The sequence below is a fragment of the Cynocephalus volans genome, chromosome X, assembly GCF_027409185.1.
Source record: "Cynocephalus volans isolate mCynVol1 chromosome X, mCynVol1.pri, whole genome shotgun sequence".
Taxonomy (NCBI): Eukaryota; Metazoa; Chordata; class Mammalia; order Dermoptera; family Cynocephalidae; genus Cynocephalus; species Cynocephalus volans.
Window position 1 is genome coordinate 71,788,060 of NC_084478.1, and position 24,673 is coordinate 71,812,732.

The 24,673-nt window shown below is 45.0% G+C and overlaps 1 protein-coding gene across 1 annotated transcript; it reads right to left on the reverse strand.

The window, feature by feature from the left end:
* Nucleotides 1–1,730: 1,730 nt before the first annotated feature.
* GLOD5 (glyoxalase domain containing 5) lies at nucleotides 1,731–10,319 on the reverse strand. The gene is made up of 4 exons (XM_063083005.1): nucleotides 10,257–10,319; nucleotides 6,577–6,714; nucleotides 3,175–3,330; nucleotides 1,731–1,856 (listed from the first exon to the last, which is right to left on the reverse strand). Exons 1-4 carry the CDS (start codon nucleotides 10,317–10,319, stop codon nucleotides 1,731–1,733), a joined length of 483 nt encoding a protein of 160 aa, XP_062939075.1.
* Between the last annotated feature and the right edge of the window lie 14,354 nt (nucleotides 10,320–24,673).

The window sequence follows — 24,673 nt, forward strand, 5'->3', positions numbered from 1 at the left end:
AGAGGCTCCTTCAAGAGGCTCTCATACATGCCCTTTCCTGTGCCACTCACTCACTCACGCATGTGCACACTCTCCTTCCTCCTTGTCTGACTCATTTGCCTGTGCCTCCTCTTGCTTCAGAACTGTAAATGTCCTCGGGCCTCTTCTCTAGCTCACATTTTCTCTCTTGGTGAACTCATCCAGTCTCTCTAGCTTCAGAATATCTCCAGAATGGAACCTTTTTTTTTGGTGGCTGGCTGGTATGGGGATCGGAACCCTTGACCTTCTTGACCTTGGTGTTATAATACTGTGCTCTAACCAACTGAGTAACTAGTGAGCCCTGTGAATCTAACCACTTTTTTTTTTTTATCACCTCCCCTGCCACCACAGTCATGGCTCACCTGGACTGCTGCAGTGGTCTCCTCATCACTGGTCCCATGCTTCTGCCCTCACCCCCACAGTCTATTTCCCACAAAGCAACCAGAGGAAGCCTGTTAAATCCTAAGTCAGATCCCATTTCTCCTCTGTTCATGACCCTCCTGTGGCTCCCCTCACTCAGAGTAAAAGCCAAGGCCCTCACCATGTCCCTCGAGGCCCTCCCCCATGTGACCCCTCACTCCTCCCACCACCTCCTCACTGTTCCTCACACACACCAGATACATGCATGCCTCAGGGCCTTTGTACTGACTGTGCTCTCTGCATGCTGTGCTCTGCCTCCAGACAGCTGTGTGGCTAATTCTTTCACTTTTTCAGGTTTGTGCTCAAATGTCTTCTCAGCCGGGCTTCTTGGACCATCCCATTAAACACTGTGAACTGCCCCGGCAATTTTTATCTGTATTCCCTCTTTTCCATGTTTTCTTTTTCTCCATACTTAATATTTTAGTTACTTGATTTTATTATATTATTTCTCATTAGAATGGCAGCTCCACAAACATAGATATGCTTATCTCTTTCATTTGACACTGTCTCTCCAATGCCTAGAACAGGGCCTAGCACACAGCAGATGCTCAGTAGACATTTTTTTAGCTGACTGAATGAGTGAATAGTGTGGTGGTGATGGAGGGGGACAGAAACAGAGGAATCTTGACCTTGTCCCACCTACTCTGTCAGGAGCTGAGCCTCAATTGAGATGAATCTGCGCCTACCAGATCCAAAGGTAGAAAGTGCTGAATACCCTGGGAGTGAGACCAGAGGAGGCTCTGCAGGAGGAGGTAGCATCATCTGGGCTGGTTCTGGAAGGTCCCATGAGAATCACAGAGATCCTAGGGTCCAGTGAGGCCTATGGGGTGGAGGAAGCAGCAGGCAGTGGGTGGAGGAAACAGCAGGCAGCAGCTGGAGGAGTTAGGTGAGTTAGAAAAGGATGAAGAAGGATGGGTTCACTGATCAGGAGAAATCTGTCAGAGGTCTTGAATCCCAGAGTGACGACTGTGGATTTGGTCCTCAGTGATGTCATACACTGGTCACAGACCTCTCAACAGCTCAGAGATCTCACACCCTAGACAAACACCCCTACACAGCACCAAGACAATCATAGTGAAGAGCTCATATTAACTGAGAGACTATTCATTTATTGGGGCAGCCTGGATGGAGGACATCAGACATGTAGGTTTGGTCCAAACCTGTCTCTGGTTCCCCCAGCAGGATGTGTGAAGTGCTAGTCCTTGGAGGTCTCTGGGCCTGGACAAGGGTTTGCAGGAAGGAAGGGAGAGGGCGACATCGTGGGAGATGGAATGGAGGAGGGCCAGTCTCCATCACGAGGAGATGTAGTTGGACACCTCAATCAGATTTCTGTCGGGATCTCGGAAGTAGATGGACATAATAGGTCCTTTTGCCCCCGTCCTGAGCACTGGACCCTCCTCAATGGGGAGATTACAAGCCTGAAATGGAAGAAGACAAAAGTCATTCATCACATCTATGTGTAAGACCAGAATTTAATCCCTTATGGTGGCTTCGAGGACCCTAGAACACCCCTGTATCTTTTTGACCTCGTCTCCTACCATTCTTCCTTCCCTCATCCTGCTCCAGCCACTTATCAGCTGTATGGCCTTGGGCAAACTACCTGACTGCCCCATGCCTCAGTTTCCTCATCTGTAAAATGGGGACAATAATAGTATCTAGTATTATTTAGTAAGTGGCAGAGCCAGAATTCAAACCCGAGCAGTCTGGACCAAAGTCCATACTCTTAACCCCTAAGCTTTACCCACTTTTCTTCCAAACCAGTCTTTTTCACTGATACTTCCCAAAGAAGGAGTCCATTTTATTTGCACAGAATATATTCAAGACCTGGATCTGTGTTCTGCAAAAGGGAAACCGATGCCCCCTTTACATGAAATTATCTTAAGTGTTACAGAGACATCAAATTAAATAACAGCAAATCAGCAGTTATTCCCTCTTCAATCCTCTTTCAATCCTTCTTATTATACCAAGAAGAAAGTCTGTGGTGGATGCTTACAAGTCCTTAGTATCTCCTTCACCACTTGCCAAATCTCTCTTTGTAATGTCAGGCCCAGAGAGTTCAGGGAATGGAAGTGGCTAGAATCTAATGACATCGTTATGCTTTTATAGTTGTTGTTTTTTGCAGTTACTTTCCCTTTATACCAAGATATAATGGGATTTTCATATACAGATGCTCCTTGAGTTTCGATGTGGCTATGTCCTGATAAACCCATCATAAATTGAAATATCTTAAGTGGAAAGTGCATTTAATGCTGGCAGCACAACAGATGGTAAGGTCCTCAACTTAAGATGGTTTGACTTAAAATTTTTTGACTTTACAATGATGTGAAAACAATTCGCCTTTAGTAGAAACTGCAACCCTATTATAAGTCGTAAGGAGCTCCTCGATTTACAATGGGGTTACCTCCTGATAAACCCATTGTAAAGTCAAAAATTCATAAGTAGAACCATCGTAAGTTGGGAACCATCTGTATTTGGCTGAACGTATATAAATGTATTTATGTAAAAGAATTTAGGTATAATTTTTTATATGAGTGATGTAAAGTTTCCTTTTAAAATGTTTGTTTACATGAAAAAATGATATCAACCAAAATAATGAAGTAAATACTTGTGTCCAGGCATTACCTGGAGGTGATGAAACCGGTTATGTCTGAAGTTTGAGGCAGACCTCCCTGGCCCCTACTTCTGTATTCACTGTGTCTGCAGCAGCCTTCTCAAAAACTCAGAAGTCCCACTCACCTTGAGGTACTGGATCATTTCCTCCAAAGGCATCTTTGTGATCAGACATATGTCCAGGGAGCCAGGAACTGGGTGAGCAGCTTTGGGTTCAAATTCCTTTCCCACCTCATGAAGGTTAAATTTCTGGTCTCCAAAACATAATGCTTTCCGGTTACCCTATTGGGGGAGAGAAAACAATCTAGAACTAAACCTCCAAGATGAGTGTGAGTTAAAGACCCACTACCTACCCCAACAAGGTTAAAAAAAAAAAAAGTAGAATAGGGCTACTAACCAACAGCCCCTTGCTCCACCCAAGTCTCATTCCCTAGAGGCAACTGCTTTTAATGTGCATTTTGTGTATTTATTTCTTCTCAAAATTATTTCCATATCTCCAAATAACTATGTTTATACCACCCATGGCAGAGAGCAATTTGCCTGCAATATACATATCCCCCCTTTTTCTTATAAACACAGCCTAAATTTCATTGGGGTCAACTGTGTGCCCAGCTTTAAAAGCCTACATTTCCCAGCATTCCTTGTTGGGAGGCCATGTAAGGGAAGCCAAGTGGATGGTCTAGACAATGTGATGTAGGCAGAGGTCGTGGTGTGGCTTCTGGGAACCTCCCTGCCCCACTGAGCTGGCCCTTTTTGCCCACTCATTTCCTCCTTCTTCCCAGCCTCTGCCCGAGCCCTGACTGCCTACCTCTGGGCTGCATGTTCAATGAAAGAAAAAGAAAACTCTGTCTTATTTAACCCACTGTTAGCTGGGTTTTCTCCTATATGCCTCCAAACACAATCCCTAACTGATGCACCATTATTTCTTGATTTAGCAACTTTAGATCTTCTCTATCAGCTCCCTGCTATGGTAAGTGAGGATTTAGCTCATCCTCATCCCTACCCCTCCAAACAGAATTCTATCATCATTTTCAGTTCCTCTTTTGGCTCCTTTACAGTTTTGAGTAACCCACTTGCATGTTTTTATTTTTTTGCATATTTATTTTTTGATAGATCAACTACAGATGGTATCTTTTTTTTTTTGCGGCTGGCCTGTATAGGGATTAGAACCCTTGACCTTGGTGTTACAAGGCCACAATCCAACCAATTGAACTAACCAGCCAGCCTCCCTACAGATGGTATCTTGTCAGCCTTGCTGTCCTCTTCATGCCTCCTCCCTCTCCTGTACTTCATCACAACTTCTGCTATTTCTTTTATAATTTTTCTGTCTCTTTCTTTTATATCAGCATAACTGATACCACATCCATTCTACAGAAAATGGCTTTATTTAACTTTTACACCTGAACAATAGTTTGGCTCAGTATAGAATTCTAGGTTGCAGGTTATTTTCCCCACAGCCTTTGAAATACGTGGCTTCATTGTCTTCCCTGAATCTGATGTTGCTGATAAGTCTGATGTTAAGCCGGTTTTCATTCTTTTGTTGGTAATACATCCACCTTCCACTCCTGCAGCTTTTAGGACTTTTCTAGACCCTAGAAGTTCTGAAATTTCACTCCAGTGTGTCTGAATACATTATTATCATTGGCCCATGCAAGGCCTGCCTCTTGTTGTATTTATGCATTTAATCTTTTTCTCTCCATTCTCTATTCCTGTCCCCACCTCACACAACCATTATAATGTGTTGGATGTGCAGCCTATGATTTACATAAGTTATTGTAAAAAGTATATTATTGTTTCATGGGTGTTTGTTCTAAATGGTACTATGCTGCAGACCTGATTCTGTTTCTTCATCTTTCAGTCTGCATGATCCTTTTAAGACCTGTCCATGTTGCTGTGCATACATCCAGTCTGATGTTGCATAACACATTTTTCTGCATAGTGTTCCATGTTAGTTTTAAAATTTTTACCCTGCTTGTTATTCCATGGGCCCTTTCAATTTCACTTATATATGAGGGTACTTCAAAAAGTTCATGGAAAGATGTGTATTATCTTTTAATTCTATTTTTCCATGTTTTTTTGCTGTACCCTCGTGTGTGTGTGTGTGTGTGTGTGTGTGTGTGTGTGTGTGTGTTAGAGCAATTTTAGGTTCACAGCAAAATTGAGAGGAAAGTACAGAAATTTCCCCTGCCCCACACATGTACAGCCTCCCCCGTTATCAACATCCCCCACCAGAGTTGTGTATTTGTTACAATCAATGAACCTACATTGACACATCATTATCACCGAAACTCCTTAGGTGACCCTTAGGATTCGTTATTCATATTGTACATTCTATGGGCTTGGATAAATGTGTAATGACATATCTACCATTGTAGTATCATACGAGTAGTTTTACTGCCCCCAAATCCTCCATGCTCCGCCTATTCATCCCTCCCTCCCACTAACCCCTGGCAATCACTGATCTTTTTACTATCTATATAGTTTTTCCTTTTTCAGAATATCATATAGTTGGTATCATACAATATGTAGCCTTTTCAGATTGGTTTCTTTCACTTAGTAATATGCATTTAAGTTTCCATGTCTTTTCATGGCCTCATAGCTCATTTCTTTTTATCGCTGAATAACATTCCATTGTCTGGATGTACCACAGTTTATCCATTTACCTGCTGAAGGACATCTTGGTAAAACACATATTTTTTTTGCTTTCTCTGCATATACCGCTTTTGAAGTTGTTCCAAATTCTTAAGGATAGTATCCAACCTCTGGAAATCTTTTTTCCTTGGATCGCTCCTTCCTGGGACATTTCTTTCTCCTGTTCCAACCTGGACTGATTGTTCTCTAAGTATCTTTCCGGGATCATCCTCTTGGGATCCACTGCATCCTGCCTTCTGTGTCTTCCTTTTTCCTAGTGTAATCACTCATTTTTCCCTCAAGCATACCCTCAAGTAATTTTCAAAGCAAGTGGGCAAATTTCTTGAGATTTTTATGTCTAAGAATGCTTTATTCTACACTTACATTTGATTAATAGTTTGGTTGAGCAAACTAATTCAACCAAACTAATTCTAGGTTGAAATTTTTTTCTTCTGAACCTTGAAGGTGTCCTTCTATTGTCTTCTGGTCTCTGGTGTGACTCTTACAAACTCTCATATTTGCATGTTTCTTTTTTCTTTGTAGATGGTCTACTTTTTAATCTCTCTGAAAGCTCTTAGGATCAACTTTTTCAGTTTGATGTTCTATAATTTCATAAGGATATATCTAAGTGTCAGTGTGCTGGATACTCAGCTAACTCTTTCCATGTAAACACTGCAAAGTTCTCTTACATTATTTGTATGATCATTTCCTCCACTGCTTTTTCTCCATTTTCTCTCTGGAAGTTCCACTATTTAGAGTTTGGAATCTCCTCCATTGATCCTTTTTTTATCTTTTCTCTCAGATTTCCTGTTTTTGTTCTTGGAGTTAAGTTATATTTTAAAGTGTTATAATCAAATTTTAGTTCAGCTGCAGTTTGGCATTTGAGGAAGTGGTTACCTTGAAAGTCGTGACCTCCATGCCCAGGATCTTGGAATAAAACGTGGTGGTATCTTTGATGCTCTTTACTGTCATCACAATGTGGTCAAGTCTATGGATAAGACATGGTGAAGTGGTCTGACTTCTGTCTCTCCGTGACTGGGGAGGGGGGGGATTCAAAACAGTGGAGCATGGGGGAGTCAGAAATGATCACATTGCCTCTGGTCACTCCCGTGTTCCCTTCTCCTTACCTCCCCTCACCTCTCCAATTACTATACTTCCTCCTCATCCCCATTTCAAAGGGAAAATTCCATAAAACTTTAGTAGACTCTATTGCCTGTGCGTGGATTTGCAAGAGTCCACGTGTCTGCCATGACCACGCTCCACTGTTTTCTTGTTGTCTTTCTCCTTCCAGAGGGGTAGAGGTGAAGATTAGGGGAGTGGAGACCAAGACCAAACCCTCACTTGTTTTCTCCAAACTGGAATTCATTTCTCTTCCAAGAAATGGCAAGACAAAGAAGGAGGTCCAACCCTATGAGCACATGCCCCCCATTGGCCAATGTTACCCAGGTCCTCCTTTCCCACTCTGCCGGTGTGATCACAGAAGTGAGCATCTCAGATGAAATAAATGTTTCTGGCCAGGTGTGTTTACAGACCTACCTTGACACCCAGTGGAAGACTTACCTGCCCTGCCTTCCATTCTCCACCCTGAGCATCCTTCCCACCAGATCTTTCTCTTGACTTGCATTCTTTAGTAATTTGTATATTTGCATTACAACTGCTACAGGATCATAACATGTGTGTGGTCTGGCACTAAAGGTAGCAGAGTACAGTGATTAAAAGACTCTGGAGGGCCGGCCCGTGGCTCACTCGGGAGAGTGCGGTGCTAATAACACCAAGGCCCCGGGTTCGGATCCCATATACGGATGGCCGGTTCGCTCACTGGGTGAGCGTGGTGCTGACCACACCAAGTCAAGGGTTAAGATTCCCTTACCGGTCATCTTTAAAAAAAAATAAAAAAATAAAAAATAAAAATAAAAAATAAAAGACTCTGGAGCCAGACTGACATTTAATTAATCTCTTCGTGCCTTGGTTTTCCCTTCTATGAAATAGGCATAATTTTATATATGAGTTTCCAGTTTGGAGAAAACAAGGGAGGGTTTGGTCTCGGTCTTCACTCCCCTAATCTTCACCTCTACCCCTCTGGAAGGAGAAAGACAACAAGAAAACAGTGGAGCGTGCTCATGGCAGATACATATCTTACAGGATTGTTGTGAAGATTTTTAAAAAGTCAGGGGCCAGCTGGTTAGCTCATTTGGTTAGAGCATGGTGTTGTAACTAACACCAAGGTCAAGGATTCAGATACCAGTACTGGCCAGCTGCCAAAAAAAAAAAAAAAAAAAAAAAGGATTGTATTTTTAAGGGCTTAGGACAATGCCTGACAGATATCAAGTACTATGAAAGGGTTAATGCTGTTGCTGTTGCTGCTGCTGCTGCTGCTGCTGGGAATCCAGACATTTTACCATGACCCCTAATCTCTACAGTCTCATCTATTGTTCCTTTTTTTTTTTTTTTTTTTAAGAGATACTTTAGTATTTATGTAGGCAGATCTGGGAAAGGTTTGGCACTCCAAGAACAGTGGAGGAAGAGATAAGTGTCACATTGAGTCATTCTACTAATACATCTTAATTGCCTCATCCATTGTTCTTGAACTCCAAGCCACACTGTCCTTTTGCCTATTCCTCATAAGGGCTATTCATTTACCTTTTAGCCTCAGGGCCTTTGCACGAGCTAATACCTGTCTTCCTGAACAGAATGTAAGCTTCATAAAAGCAGGCTTTTCTTCCTGTTTTGTTCCCCACTGTTTCTCAAACAGCTAGTTCAATGGTGTTTGTTCAATTAATGAATATCTGCTACAATAATTATGTGCGATGCTTGGCACATATTCTGACTGCTATTCTCTTCTATCCTATTCCATCCCATTCCATTTCTACTCTATCCTGTGTTATTTTCTGTTCCACTGTGTTTAATTCCAGTCAAACCAGTACATTTTAAACAATTGATTTCATTGAACCCCAGCTAAAAAAATACTGTGTGGTTCTATTTTCATGAGTGGAGGAGGCATTAGCAAAGTTGCTGAGTTCTGCTCTCCTCCTATATACAGAAGATCCACATGGACACAGAAGCAGTGGAATGAGAAAATTATTGATATTTGGGCTCCATTGAAAGTAAAGTTATATGTTTAAAAATATCAACCTTTAAATGTCTGTAGAATCTGTAATAGCACCCCCTTTTCATTCCTGATATCCGTTATTTATATTTTTCTCTTAATTTCTTAGGAGAAAACAGAAATTACTAATATTTTATTAATCTTTTCAAGGAATCAACTTTTGACATTGTTGATTTTCTCTATTGTATGTTTACTTTCTATTTCACCAGTTTCTGCTCTTATCTTTATAATTCCCTTCTATTTTTTTTTTTTTTTTTTTAAAGATGACCGGTAAGGGGATCTTAACCCTTGATTTGGTGTTGTTAGCACCATGCTCACCCAGTGAGCTAACCTGCCATCCCTATATGGGATCTGAACCCGGGGCCTTGGTGTTATCAGCACCACACTCTCCCGAGTGAGCCACGGGCCGGCCCCCCTTCTACTTTCTTAATGTTCAATTTCCTATTCCTTTTCCAGCTTCTTGATATGAAAGCTCAGGTAATGGATTTTCGAGTTTTCTACTTTTCTGATCTATGCATTTAGAGCTTCAGATTTCCCCTAAGTACTGCTTTAGCCGCATTCTCCCAATTTTGATAGTCTATTTTGATAGTCAACCAATTCCTCCCATTATTCAATGCCCTGCTAACTCAGACTCACTCCTCAGATCCTGCTTTGAAAATCCAAGTTTGAGCAGGGATGGCTCTCTTAAGGAACAGGAAGAAGGCTGGAATGGCTTAGAATCCAAGAGTGAGTGAGGGATAAGGGGGAGGGGAAGGCAGGGGCCAGATCATGCAGGTCTTGGAGGCGAAGTTACAGAGCCTGCTTTGTAAAAGATGACCAAGCCATAGTAATCATAAGGCTTGCTGTGTGCCAAGCCCCACTGTAAATGCTATACAAAATATAATCCATTTCATTTCTCATAACAGCCCTATACAATAGGTATGGTCAGAGTACCCAGAACATGATGCCGTCTCTCCTTTGGCCTCCTCTACAGGGAAGGATTCTACCGTCCCACAGTCCTCTTCAAGGTCCCCTTTAGGCTGTGGGGGCCCCTGCATTCTTCTTGCAAACCTCAAGGTCAGCACTGTGTTTCTTGGCTCCTCCCCACATGCCCTATCATGATACCCTCAGGGAAGTGCCCCATGAGCTACCTTTGTGTCTCTCCACCTGTCCCTGGCTGAACTGGCTCCCCCTGAGCCACCCAGAGGGAGCAGCCACCCTCAGCGCAGTCCCACCCCCCCAACCCCCAGTGCAGTCCCACCCCTGCAGACACATGGACCAGGCCCTCCATGGGTTAGAGCAGGGCCTTTCTGTGTGCCTCTGCTGCCCTCTGCTTGTCTTTGAAAGAGGAAGAGGGAGGAGGACAGGGAAATGGAGGTCAGCGCACCAGGGGAGCCGACCGAGTAGAACAGGTTACCAGACCTGGGCTGGAGGATCCCCAGCCTCGGTGCCAACACCCATGCCCCAGACCCCCCAGGGCAACCCTGTTCACCTGTTTTTCTACAGTCCCATCCCATCTTCTGACCGGCAGCCTGGAGGTCAGACGACGCAGCATGGTGGGGTAGGTGTCCTTGTCTTGGGGCCTCCAGACAACCTTCTGGCTCAGTGTCTGGAGATCAAGGGGCAGGAATGGGAGGCCACAGGCTGAGGACTGTGGGTGGAGACAGGGGTAGGTGGTGCAAGTGCAAGGACTTTGACGTGAAACTCTGACGTTTTGCCTTGAAAGCAAAAGCTTAAGGTGGATTGTATAAGGGGTTACTTCTTAAGGCGACGGGAAAATCACCCATCCTGATGTATGGAAGGGACCTTTATTTTAGGGTATGAGGCCTCTGGTCTACTTAAGGGTTTGTCTCCAGAGTGTGAAATCTCAGATCTCTTTGGGAGTCTCTGTCCAGGGTGTGCAGTTATGAGCTGAGTTAGGGTACGACCACTCTGACTTATTATGGGTCTGTTTCTGTGCCAAGATCTCTAAGCTATTAAGAGTTCTATGTCCCAGGGTGTGATGTTTCTGGATTCTCCTGGAGCATGAGATCTGGGGTCTTCCCCATGACCACTGACCCCTCACCCCACTCTCACCCTCTGCTGCTGAGAGTCAAGGACATTCTTCTGCCCCATTGCTGTTGACCTCACCCTGAGCTGAGCCCCCTTCTCTCTTGCGGGTTACCTGTCTGGCCCCTAGGGCATATGAATTTGAGATTCTCATCTGTAGACACACCCTAGTTACCCCCAACATAAATACTCTGCTGTAGATATTGTTTTTGAGCATGTGATTTTCTTTTAAAAAGAGTTATGCAAATAATACATGAATACAGGTTTGTATATAAGTTTTGAACAACACATCAGTACATGGACTATACAGGTCATCCCCATCCCCTGTTCCCAAAAATGATCGCTGGGGTCAGTTCCTGGTGTTTGCTTCCAGACACTTTTCTCTATGTTTCCATAGTGTGTGTGCACATGTATACACATGGTCACCATAACCAGCTTCCACTTGCTTTTCCCTGTTAACAGTGAGTCCTGTAGAAAGCTCCCTGCCTCAAGTAAATGCAGGTCCCACCCATTCTGAATCATGTGCTCCATGGTATAACATGAACCCCATCATTTGTTTCACTCTGCAGTAGTCATTGTGTATAAATGGGCATTTACAAGATTTTCCCAATTGTTTGCTCCTACCAGCCTTATGCACACAGCTGTGTGCACATACAGGAGTGTTCAAGTCAGAAGTGAAATTGCTGGGTGTATTAGTCAAAGTTCTGCAGAGAAAAAGAACAATAGGAGAAACAAAACTAATATTTATTATAAGGAATTGGCTCAGGTGATTATGGAGGCTGAGAAGTCCCACGATCTGCCATCAGAATCTGGAGACCCAGGAGAGCCAGTGGTATAGTGCTGATGGCATAAGTCCCAGTCAGTGGAAGAAGACTAATGTCCCAGCTCAAGCAGTCAGGCAGAGAGAGCAAATTCCCCCTTCCTCTACCTTTTTATTCTATTCAGACCTTCAATAGATTGAATGATGCCCACCCACATTGAGGAGAGCCATCTGCTTCACTCAGTCTACCAATTCAAAAGCTAACCTCATCTGAAAACACCCTCACAGATACCCCCAGAAATAATGTTTAATCAGGGCACCCATGTCCTAGTCAAGTAGGTGTAAAATTAACCATCACAAGTTCACCTTGTCAACTTAGCACTTATACTTAATCTCCAAATGAAGACAATAAAAAGGTCACAATTCCACCTAACATGACATAACTATCCTGCGTACAACTGAAAATGCACTAACCCCTTCCCCAGAAAAGGAGGTAAAGTCCTTGAGCAATGTTTACTCTTCTTGATATCCTGTAACTTAAATACCATGATTTAAAAACAACAGTACTTAAATACTATGATTTAAAGTCAACATGTCTTATGTTGCTTGATAAGGTAATAACAGAGAAAAGTAAACAAAGATATTTGCTATACACACACACACACACACACACACACACACAAACGTGTTCATGACAAAACAAGAAGGAAATACTCATGACAATTACAATCCTAGTTTCTGTAACTAGTCATGTGGTTGTACCTGGTATTCACAGCTACCATCTTCCACTACCCATTCTGTAATCTCTTTGCCTTCAGCAAGCATCTCAGCTGGTCATGGATTTTTTACCTGGTGGGGTAACCCAAACCTTCATTCCTGAAGGGTATGGGCCATTTATAGTCCTGTGTGGATTGGACGATTGCAGTTTTCCATTGATTTTAATCACAGGGCATGGTAGTACTAAGAGATGTGCTAAGGGTTCTCCTATGTTCCAGACATACTCTTCCTCACCTCCGTTATGGAGTAGCAGTCCAATTTTCCCTAGGTAGTCAGGTTGAATTACTCCAGCCAACACTGTAGCTCCCTTCTTGGTCTGTTGATTCAGGGATACGAGGAGACAAAAGTAGCTTGGTGGCAGCCTTAACTTCCAGTTCAATGAAATCATTGTTGTGTCTCCTGTTGGAAGCATTCCTCCCTCTGGAACTAAGATCTCTATGCCAGTAGTATTAAATAGTGGGAAGAGGAAGCAAAATATTTGCTAGAGGGTCACTAGGGATAATGGTGAGTGGCGCCATTGCCATTTCTACCCATTGATTCCTGGACCTGTAATCCTGCTACGGGAGAAAGAGCATTATATATTGGACACTGATTCAGAGCATATATTGCCTCCTGGAGAATCTTGCCCCAGCCCTGCAAGGTATTGCCACCTAGTTGGCACTGTAACTGAGTCTCTAGGAGGCCATTCTACTATTTTATCAAGCAAGCTGCCTCAGGATGGTAAGGAACATGGTAAGACCAGTGAATTCCATTAGAATGAGCCCATTGCCACAGTTCATTGCCTGTGAAATGAGTTTCTTGTTCAGAGGCAATGCCTTGTGGAATACCGTGACAGTGGATAAGGCACTCTGTGAGTCCACAAATGGTAGTTTTGACAGAAGCATTGTGTGCACAGAAGACAAATCTGGTTTTTTTGTTTTTGTTTTTTTCTTTTCTGGCAGCTGGTCAGTAGGGGATCTGAACCCTTAATCTTGGTGTTATCACACCATGCTCTAACCAAGTGAGCTAACTGGACAGCCCAGAAGTCTGTATTCAAATGTCTATTCCAGTAAGAACAGAACACTGCATCTTCCATGATAGAAGTCATCCGATGTAATCAACCTGCCATCAGGTACCTGGCTGATCACCGTAGGGAATGGTGCCATATCCAGGACTCAGTGTTGGTCTCTGCTACTGGCAGAATGGGCACTCAGCAGTGGCCATAGCCAGATTGGCCTTGGTGAGTAGAAGTCCATGTTGCTGAGCCCATGCGTAACCTCCATCCCTACTACCATGGCCACTTTGTTCATGTGCCCTTTGGGTGATGACAGGGGTGGCTGGGGAAAGTGGTTCGCTGGTATCAACAGAATGGGTCATCCTATCTACTTAATTATTAAAATCCTTTTCTGCTGAGATCATCCTTTGGTGAGCATTTATGTGGGACACAAATAACTTCATGTTTTTGCCCAGAGAGGTCTGTCCACACACTTCTTCCCCAAATTTCCTTGTTACCAATTTTCTAATCATGTTCCTTCCAAGTCCCTGACCATCTGGCCAAACCGTTGGCTATAGCCCATGAATTGGTATATAATCGCACAATTGGCCATTTCTCCTTCCAAGCAAAGTGCACAATCAGATGCACTGTCCGAAGTTCTGCCCATTGAGAAGATTTCCCTTTACCACTGTCCTTCAGGGATGTCCCAGAAAGGGACTGTAGTGCCACAGCTGTCTGCTTTTGGGTGGCACCTGCATATCATGCAGAATCATCTGTAAACCAGGCCATAGTCTTCTCTTCCTCTGTCAGCTGATCAAAAGGAAGTCCCCATGAGGCCATAGGTGCAGGCTAGGGGAGAGAAGGCAGTGTAGCAGAACTGGGGACTATGGGCACTTGGGTCACTTCTTCATGTAACTTACTTGTGCCTTCAGGACCTGCTCAGGCTCAATCACTTATTTACCACTTCCACTTGGTGGTGGAGTGCTGCTGTGCATGCTCCACTTTATGGCTTGCTGGGTCAGATAACACCCAGTTCATGATGGGCAGCTCAGGTCACATGGTAACTTGGTGGCCCATGGTTAAGTGTTCAGTCTCTGCTGAGGCCCAGTAGCAGACCAAAAGCAGATCTGAAAAGGATATTAGTTATACACAGAGGATAGTAGGGCCTTCCTCCAATATCCTAAGGGCCTGCACTGAGACGCACCTGCGGGGCCCTGCCAAAGGCTCCAAACAGCATCTCTACCTGCCACTGACATGTCAAGCACCATTTGGTCTTCTGGAACATATGGCCCAAGGGGAAGAGCAGCTTGCACAGCAGCCTGAACCTGTTGCAGAGCCTCCTCTTGTTCTGGGCCCCACCTAAACCAAGCAGTTTTTTGGCTCACTCAGTAAATGGGCCAGAGTAACACACCCAAATGAGGAATATGTTGCCTCCAAAATCCTAAGAGGCAAATTAGGCATTGTGCTCCTTTCTTCGTTGTAGGAGGGGCCAGCTGCAGCAACTTACCCTTCACCTTAGAAGGGATATCTTGACATGCTCCACACCACTGGACCCCTAGAAATTTCACTGAGGTGGAAGACCCCTGAAGTTTTGTTGAATTTCTTACAATATCTTAGGAATAAGTCTAGAATAGTTGCTACTTCTGGCTCACTAGGTCCAATCAGCCTAATGTCATCAATGTAATGGACCAGTGTGATATCTTGTGGAAAGGAAAGGTGATCAAAATCCCTGTCAACTAAATTGTGACACAGGGCTGGAAGTACAGTGAAAGTAAAGTACAGTGAAGGTGCATTGCTGGCCTAGCCATCTGAAAGCAAACTGCTTCTGGTAGCCCTTATGGTCAGGGAAGGAGAAAGAGGCACCTGCCAGATCAATAGCTGTATACCAAGTACCAGGGGGGTGTATTAATTTGCTCAAGCAATAAAACCACATTCGGTACAGCAGCTGCAATTGGAGTTACCACCTGGTTAAGCTTATGATACTCCACTGTCATTCTCCAAGATCCATCTGTCTTCTGCACAGGAGAAATAGGAGAGTTGAATGGGATGTGGTGGGAATCACCAGCCCTGCATCCTGTAAGTCCTTGATGGTGGCATTAATCTCTGCAACCCCTCCAGGAATTCAGCAGATCCCACTCATTCTGTACCATGTCCAGCGGGTGCTCTGTAGTACAACATGAACCCCCATCATCCATTTCACTGCAACAGTAATTGGCTATAAATGGACATTTACCAGGTTTTTCCAGTCATTTGCTCCTACCAGCCTTGTGCACACAGCTCCATGCACATGTGTGAGTGGTAGAGTTAGAAGTGGAATTGCTGCATCAAAAGGTTCATTCATTCAGTAAACACCCTGTGAAGGTTAATTCTAGGTATCAACTTGGTTGGATGAACGAATGCTGAGAAACCTGGCAAAGCTATCTCTTCAGGTGTGTCTGTGAGGGTGTTGCCAGCAGAGATTAGTATGAGAGTCTGAGTGGACTGGGTGGAAAAGACCCACCCTCAATGTGGGTGGGAATCATCCAATATGCTAGGGGTCCAGAGAGAACAAAAAGACAGAGGAAAGAGGTGAAGCTCTGTCTGCTAGAGCTGGGGTCCAGAGAGAACAAAAAGAGAGGAAAGAGGTGAAGCTCTGTCTGCTGGAGCTGGGATACATTCTTCTCTCCTGTCTGTGGACATCAGAGCTCGAGACTCTTCAGCTTTTGTGTTCCAGGACTTACACCAAGGATACCATCAGCTTCCCTGGTTTTTAGGCCTTTGGGTTTGGACTGAGCCACACTACTGGCATCCAGTTTATAGACGGCCTATCATGGGACTTTTCTTCATAGTCACATGAGCTAACTCCCCTAATAAATCCCTCTCATATAATTATAACGTATCCTATTGATTCTGTCTCTCTGGAGAACCCTGACTAATACACACCCCAAATGGGTACTGCATGCTGAGTGCTGTTCTAAGTGGTGGGGAAACATCAGAGAATAAGGCAAATTTCCTTGCCCATATGGAGCTGACATTCTAGCTGGGGAAGTGGGGAAGTAGGGAGTGTCCAATTTTTATTTCTGTAGATACTTCACAGGGTCCTAGAAGGTTTTATTCCAATCAGTGGTGCATTTACTGACTTCTTCTCCACTACTCTCTATAGGTTGAGGTCTGCAGAGGAGGTTGGCTGCCTTTGCCTTTGCTCTCTACCAGATCTGCAGGGGTTGATGTTGGGATGGTCCATTGGGGAACATGGATGTACATCTATGTGTGTACATGCAGGTGTGTGTGTGCATGAGGTTGGGAAGGGGTATTTGGAAATTGAATAGCCCACTGGGAGGTTGAGGGAAAATAGGAATAGAAGAAACCACTTCATGGCATTGGAGGGAACTAGGGACAAAATGATCCACTGAATTTAGGCACAAACATCCCTTCATGGGTCATAACCACAGAGGGAGTGCAGGATTGGTGGTGATGAGGAACTTTCTTGGAACATGCCATTGTGCAATTATTGTGTGGGTACTACTGGGATCACACAGACTGTTGTGTGGACACCCTTGTGCTCATAGACAGACACAGGTGTGCGAAGTCACACAGAAGGGAGTGTGAACACTCTTAGGGTCACACAGATGAGGGTGTGCACTGCTGTGGTAATGCAGACTGGAGCGTGGGCACCATATGAGGTAGCACACACTGCAGTGTGGACAGTCTTGGGTTACTTAGATGGGTTTGGACATTCACTGAGGAGTGAGCACTCCTGGAATCACACACACTGGAGAATGCACACTTTTGCGGTCACACAGAGGGGGATGTAGACACTTCTGGGGTCAGATTGACTAGGGTGTTGACACTCTTGTAGTCACACAAACTGGGGTGTGGGGAGTCTTGGGGTCAATGAGTGGGGTGTAGACATTCCCAGAGTCAAACAGATTTGTATGTGGACACTTCTGGGGTCACAGAGACTGGGGAGTGGACACTCCTGAGTCACCCAAACTGGCTAGTGAACATTCTTAGGGTCGTACCAGGGTGTGGACATCCTAGGGGTCAGACAGCCTGGGGTGTAGATTCCTTGGATTCACATAGACTGGAATGTGGAACCTCTTGTGGTCTCTCAGACTGGAATGTGGAAAACCCTGGGATGAGACAGAATGGGGTGTGGCCACTCCTGGGCTCAGACAGCCAGAGGTGTGGACAACTGTGAGGTCACCCAGAGTGCTGGTAGACAGACCTGGGGTCACAAAGATGGGAGTTAGAGGGCTGTCTGATTAGCACAGTTGGCTAAAACATGGTGTTATAACACGAAGGTCAAGTGTTTTGTTCCTCTTACAGGCCAGCCACCAAAAAAATAAAAAGATGAGGGTTTGGATACCCCATGGAGTCACTCAGACTGGAATGTGGACAGGCTTGGGTCACATAGATGAGAGATGTGAACACTGCAAGGGTCACCCATACTGGAGGGTGGACACTCTCGAGGTCACACGGGGGTTTGGGACACTCCTGATGTTAAACACACTAGGGAGTGGACAGTGCTGAAATCACACACATTGTGGACTGCATGCTCCTAGTGTCACAGAGATTGGGGTGTGGACACTCCTGGGGTCATAGTGACTGAGGTGGGGACCGTCCTGTGGTCACATAGGCTATGTTGTGGATGGTCCTGCAATCTCAGTGACAGAGGTATGGACAATCCTATGGTCAAAGAAATGATGAGCTGACACCCCAGAGGTCACAGACTGGGATGTAAACACTCCTGTGGTCTCACAGAATAGTTCATGGACACTGCTCGGTATATGGACTTGGGAGTGGATACGGCTGATGTCACAGGGACTGCAGTGTGGGTGGCCCTCCGGTTACACAGACTGGGATGTGAATTCTGAATTCTCCCGCGGTCACACAGACTTTGTGTGGACATCCCTGGGGTTTCATAAATGGGGTAGCACACCCTGGGCAATGTCCACTCCAGGGATCACATAGAAAGTGAGCGGACTGTCATGGGGTCCCACATCCTGGGAGTTAACACTCCTGGGGCCACTCACATGGCAGTTTTAACACTCACACATCACACACACTGTGGTATAGACCTTCCTGGGGTCATGCAGACTAGATCATGGACACTGCTGGTGTTACACAACTTTGCAGGTGGCCACTCCTGGGGCCACACACACTGGTATGTTGTCACAACTGTGGTTACACAGATTAGGGTTTAGATACACCTAGAGTCACACACATGGGGGTGGGGACACCTCTGGCATCACACACAGGGGTGTGCACACTCACGGTGTTTCACAGGCCGGCAAGTGGACACTCCTGGGGTCACACAGACTGTGAGGTGGAGAATTATGCCGTCACACAGAATGGGGAGAGGACACTCCTGGGGTCACCCCCATCAGGGAGGGAATGGTGCTGGAGGTACACATTCAGAGAACACTGATGAAGGGGGATGTTTGAATACTACCCAGGTCGTGCATATGACAGGCTCCAGAATGTGGGCTGCACTTAGAATTGCCATGTAAGACCCACAGACTGACACTTTTCAGGGATATTGAGGATGACTGAGGAAGAGACAACATCTGTAACATATTGCTGGGAAGGTCTGCAGTGCCGGTGACCTTGGTCTTCTCACTGCTCTTCAGAGCCAACTGTACTCAGTTTCTTTATCTGTAAAACGGGAATCATTTATTTCCCACCTCCTTTGCCAGGACGTTTTGAGGAAGAAGTGAAGTTCTCAAGTTAAAATTGCTTTGAAAAATAAAGTACCACATGGATGAGAAGGCCTAAGACTCTTTGTAAAATTCAAAGCCATGAGCTGGCTGGTCAAAGTGGCATGGGACAGGAGCTGGAAGAGTAGACACCTAGTTTGTAATCATGGATCTAGCTGTTTGACCTTGAGGGAGTCACTTGCCTGCACTGAACTTCAGGTCCCTAGTCAGTAATATGAAGATGACCGCCATCTGACAGGGTGTCACAATGACAGTTGACTGTCCCCAAAGTCACGCTTTGCCTGCCTTAATGTTGAGTTGTTGCAAAGTGGCTGACCAGCCAGAGATTCCATTTCCCACCATCCCCTGCCCCTGGGTGGGGCCTTGTGACCAGTCCTGCCGAATGGAACTTCAGCTAAAATGATGTGTGTCCTTAAGAAACAGTGGTGCTTTCTCCATTTGCTCTTTGTCCATGTTTTGGAGGTCTTGAGCCCTGGTGGAGGGTGAAGCCACGGTGTCCAAGGAGCTTGGGGGTCCTCAGCCACCACGTGCACTTGTAGCTCACCTGTTAGCCAGGACACCCACAACAGTCTGTGACGAGAGCAAGAAACTGTGTGCTAAGAAAGAAGTAAGGAAAGAAAGAGAGAAAGAAAGAGAAGAGATCACAATAATATGTTGATTTTTCAGAAGGAGAGAATAAATCTGTGGTTACTAGAGGTGGGAGGAGGGAGGAAGATAGGAGTTGGGGAGAGATTGGGTAAGGGGTATAAAGAATAATTACAATTTGTAATAATGAATATGCAAATAATATTGATTTGAACGACACATGTTGTATACAGGTGATGGTAGTCAACACTGTACCCCCAAAATATGTATAATCGATTATGCTTCAATAAAAAAAAAAAAAACCCATATTAGTGTGTGAAACCACTGACATTGTTGGGTTGGTTTGTTACCGCAGGAGAAGGAATCCCTCAATCACAGTGGATGGAAAGCTGTGTGGAGAAGCTCTCTGCAAGCTGAGAATGCTTCTTCCAGGAGGTCCTCCTGGCTTCTAGGAGATGGCTCCTTCCTTTACAGCAGTCAGAGGTCTGTCCAGGGTGATGGGAACCTAGGCCAGAGTGGCAGTGGCAGCCGGGAGAGCATCTGCACCTCTGAGCTGGACGCTGGCTCCACTGCGCCAGCCCCCTGGACATGGGTCCCTGTTCTTCAGAGGCTAATGAGGCACAGGTGCTCCGTAGCTTGGCTTGGCTTTAATAATGGGCTTCAGGGTACACCTGCAGGTGGTAGAACTCAGCCAATCCATAGTTGGATTGAAGATAGCTTTGATTTCACTAAATGTCTCCAACAGCGGATTTCTTTTAGAATGAAGGCATTTTCTGTTGAGCACCCGAGACCCACCATGCTTCCTCCCTGTCCCCTGCTGGCCCCAGCACATCTCCCAGGACAAAGCCCAGAAGAACCAGTGGGGCAGCAGCCAGGGCTTCCCAGAGCATGGCCACCTCCAGGGCCGTTTGGTGTTCCTACAAACACAGGCCCATGAGATGTGCTGAGACAGTGCTTGTTTAGAGAGTGTATTTCTTTTTTCCCCCCAATTTTTTTTATTGTGGTAAAATACATGAAACATAGAACTTACCATTGTAGCCATTTTTAAGTGTACAATTCAATGATATTAAATACATTCATAATGTTACCAGACTCAGATCCAGCTGCCTGCTCCTTTGAAAAGGAAAGAAAAAAAACTCAGAAGTCAAATGGTTGGTGTTAGAAAAGCAGATGTATTCAGTTGAAGGAGATGGTAGGCTGTCCCATCTCAAAGATTTACATTTACTGAGGGGTTTTTAAAGGAAAGGTTGAGGGAATGGAATGTGGGAGGTGAAAAGCAGGAGAGCAGGAGACGTGAGTTACGAGGGGTCCGTTTCTATGGGTCAGGTACAAGGTCTTGCCAAGGCCTCATGTGGTTTCTGTTTTCATCTTCGCTGTTATCTCAGGACCCTGCAAGATTTTGATTTGTGCCAGTGTGCTTGGCTGGTGCCCAAGGTCAGCTTCATTCATTTGGCCTTGATCATTTCTCAAAACTCTACAAATCTCAAAGAAAGAACTGTTAGCTTTGCAAAGAAGTAATTAGCTTCTCGGCCTTGTTTTCCTACTTAGCGAGCGAGATAAGAAAGTCAGGGGATGGGAAGCAAGAGTGGAGAGAAAAAAACTGTCCTTTTTAAAATCCTCCCCCCCTCTGCAGCCCAGGAGTGGAGCTTTAGGTCCCAACATGGCTTCAGTCCTGCTCACTCCAACAATAATGTTGTGCAACCATCACCACCATCCATCTGCAGAACTTTTTCAACTTGCAAAACTGAAACTCTATACCCATTAAACAATAACTCCTCGTTCCTCACTCCCTCCCCTGGCAATCACCATTCTACTTTCTGTCTCTATGATTTTTTTTTTTTTTTTTTTCCCGTGACCGGCACTCAGCCAGTGAGTGCACGGGTCATTCCTATATAGGATCCGAACCCGCGCCGGAGCGTCGACGCGCTCCCAGCGCAGCACTCTACCGAGTGCGCCACGGGCTCGGCCCTGTCTCTATGATTTTGACTACTCTAGGTACCTCATATAAGAGGAATCATACAGAATTTGTCTTCTTCTGACTGGCTTATTTCACTTAGCGTAATGTCCTCAAGGTTCATCCATATTGTAGCATTTGTCAAATTTCCTGCATTTTAAGACTGAATAATAATATTCTATTGTGTACATACACCATATTTTGCTTATCCATTCATCTGTCAATGGATACTCCTACATTTTAGCTATTGTGAATAATGCTGCAATGAACTACATTCCATTCTTTTGCTATTGCAATGAACTACATTCCATTCTTTTGCCTATATAGCCAGAAGTGGAATTGTTGAATCATTTTAAATTTTTAAAAAAACTGTCTGGTCCCATTTTACATTTCCACCACCTGTGTACAAGGGTTCCTTCCAAATCCTTGTCAACACTTGTTTTCTTTTTCTTTCTTTTTTTTTTAATGTGTGTGTGTTTTATATATTTTGTTTATCCATTCATTCATAAATGGACATTTCGGTTGTTTCCACTTTTTGGCTATGGTAAATAATACTGTTGTGAAATTTGTATACAAGTATATGCTATTTTCTGTTTTTGTTTTTTGATAGTAGCCATCTTAAGGGCTGTGAGGTGGTATCCCATTCTGGTTTTGATTTGCATTTCCTTAATAATGAGTGATGTTGAACGTCTTTTCATGTGCTTATTGGCTATTTGAATTTCTTCTTTGGAGAAATGTCTATTCAAGTCCTTTGCCCGTTTTTGAATTGGGTTGTTTGGGTTTTTGTCATTGAGTTTTAGGAGTTCTTTATATATTCTGGATATTAATCCCTTATCAGGTTATCAGATTTGCAAATATTTTCTCCCATTCTGTGGGTTGCCTTTTTATTAGTGTATTTATACCCCAAAGAACATGCCTGCCTTTCCACCAGGTCTGGAGTTTGTGGGGACTCAAGGAGAGGAAAGACATTTAAGCCATATAGGCTCTGTAGCTCAGTTTCCCTATCCATAAAATGGGCATGCTACAATATAGCCTGGCCATCCTAAAGGGCAGTTAAAAGATTATGTGAAAAGGGCCTTTGTCAGTTAGGCATTCTTCCCCTTGCAAGTAACAGAAAGCCTTACAAGAGTGTCTTCAAATGAGAGGGGTTTATTTCCTCCCATTACCAGAAAATTTGAGGTTGACAGTCTCAGGTTCAGTGATATTGTGAGCAGGGTCACAGTTTCCTTCCCTTTTTCATTTTGATGATCTTTAAGAATGCAGACTTTTGTCTTCATGCTTGTTGCCTCAGTCCCAAGACAGCTGCTGCACTTCCAGACCTCACATCAACAGCCCTTGCTGTAGAGTACCCCTTATGTCCCATTGGCCAAAACTGCATCAAATGCCACTCTCATCCCCAGATCAATCACTATTCAAAGGAAGTGAGATTGCTACAATCGATTTAGACCAATCATAATTCATCCTCTTGGTTTGGAGAAGGAACTTATCCCACTTAAGAACAGGGAGTCTCAACTCACCATCTGAAGAGAGTGGGGATGGGGTAGTGGAAAGGAAGGGAATGAGGGTGAAGATAGGAGGGGAAGCAGTGGAAAGCATCTGTCATAGACTGGGAGGCAAGTTGACCCAAGTTCTAGCCCTAGCTCTGCATTGGAACCACTGTGTGGCTTGGGTTCTGTCCCCTGCCCTCTCTGTGCCTTGGTTTCCTCTTCTGTACCAGGAAGGATTGAGTTCAGTGGTCTCAAAGGCACTCCATGCGTTGGTATCTCTGTGGCTTTGACCCAGACCTGGGGGCTGGGCTGTGGAATCTACCGCATGGCAGAGAAGGCCCACTGGGTCTTGAATGGGAAAGTTCCAGGGGCTACTTGGCTCATGTTTCCTACCAGCCAGCAGGGTCGAAGATTTCTCTTCTCTCTAGGATCAAGGTCATTTTGGTTGTCCTTGATAAGGTCACTCTGAGTGTGTACAAGGGACTTTCTGGGCCTCATAATGAGTGCCAGTTTCTAGCTTCAGCTCTGCTGCTGATGTCATACTGAGTGACATTGAACAGGTCCCTGCTCTCTTGGTGTCTCAGTTTGCCCATTTATTTGTCAGTGAGGGGGTTAGACAAGATGGCCTCTGCTGGACTTTATGGCTCTAAACTGCTGAGGCTGAGCGGGTTGAAGGAGGACAGAAAAGAAAAGTGAAGTCTGCGATCTGGGACTGCGGATTCAGGAGCTGCCAGAGAAAGACAGGGAAGGCTCCCCCTTGACCAGGCTAATGCCCTCATTGCAGCTGAGGCCTTCCTTGATGCTGCTGCCACTTGGAGCCCATACCCCTGCCTTGGAGGCCCTGGGAAGGAGCAGATGTTCTGGTGGCCTTCCAGCCTCCCTCTGTCCGACGTTTCACTGCCACTTGCAAGTGGAGCTCAGAGGTAATCCCGCTCTTCCTGTCTCAGGGCCACAGAGTTTGTTTCCCACCTTCCCTGCAAGAAAACCCAAAGCTTAAGTGGATGCCCCATCTCCCTGAGCCTCCCTCCCTTCTACCCACACTCTCTTCCTTTCCTCCTTTTAAATTATTTATTGAAAAAAAAAACCAAATAAATTATCTATTGAGCACCTATTGTGTACCTGGCTTGGTGCCAGGTGCTGGGGGTATAACCGGGAACACAGCAGCCCTGCTTCTGTCCTACAGCGTAGAATCTGGCGAGTGAGTCTGCAGTTAAACAAGCAGTTACTATTGCTCATCAGGAGTGTTATCAAAGGGAAGCAGAGCCGTGGGAGTGCAGATGAGGCCCAGCCCACAGAGCCAAAGGTGGTGTGCTCCTGTCCTGGGGCTGTTGTAACAAATTCCCCAAACCAGGTGTCGTAAACATCAGAAATGTGTTCTCTCAGTTCTGGAAGCTGGAAGTTCAAAACAGAGGTGTGGGCAGGGCTGTGCTCCCTCTGGAGGCTCTAGGGGAGAATCTATTCCTGGCCTCTTCCAGCTTCTGGTGGCTGCCGGAACTCCTTGGCTTGTGGCCACAGCACTCTAGTCTCTGCCTCCGTGGTCACGTTACCTCCTCCACTGTGTGTGTGTCTTCTCCTCTTCTGTTGATCTCAAATCCCCCTCTGCCTACCTCTTATAAGGACACTTG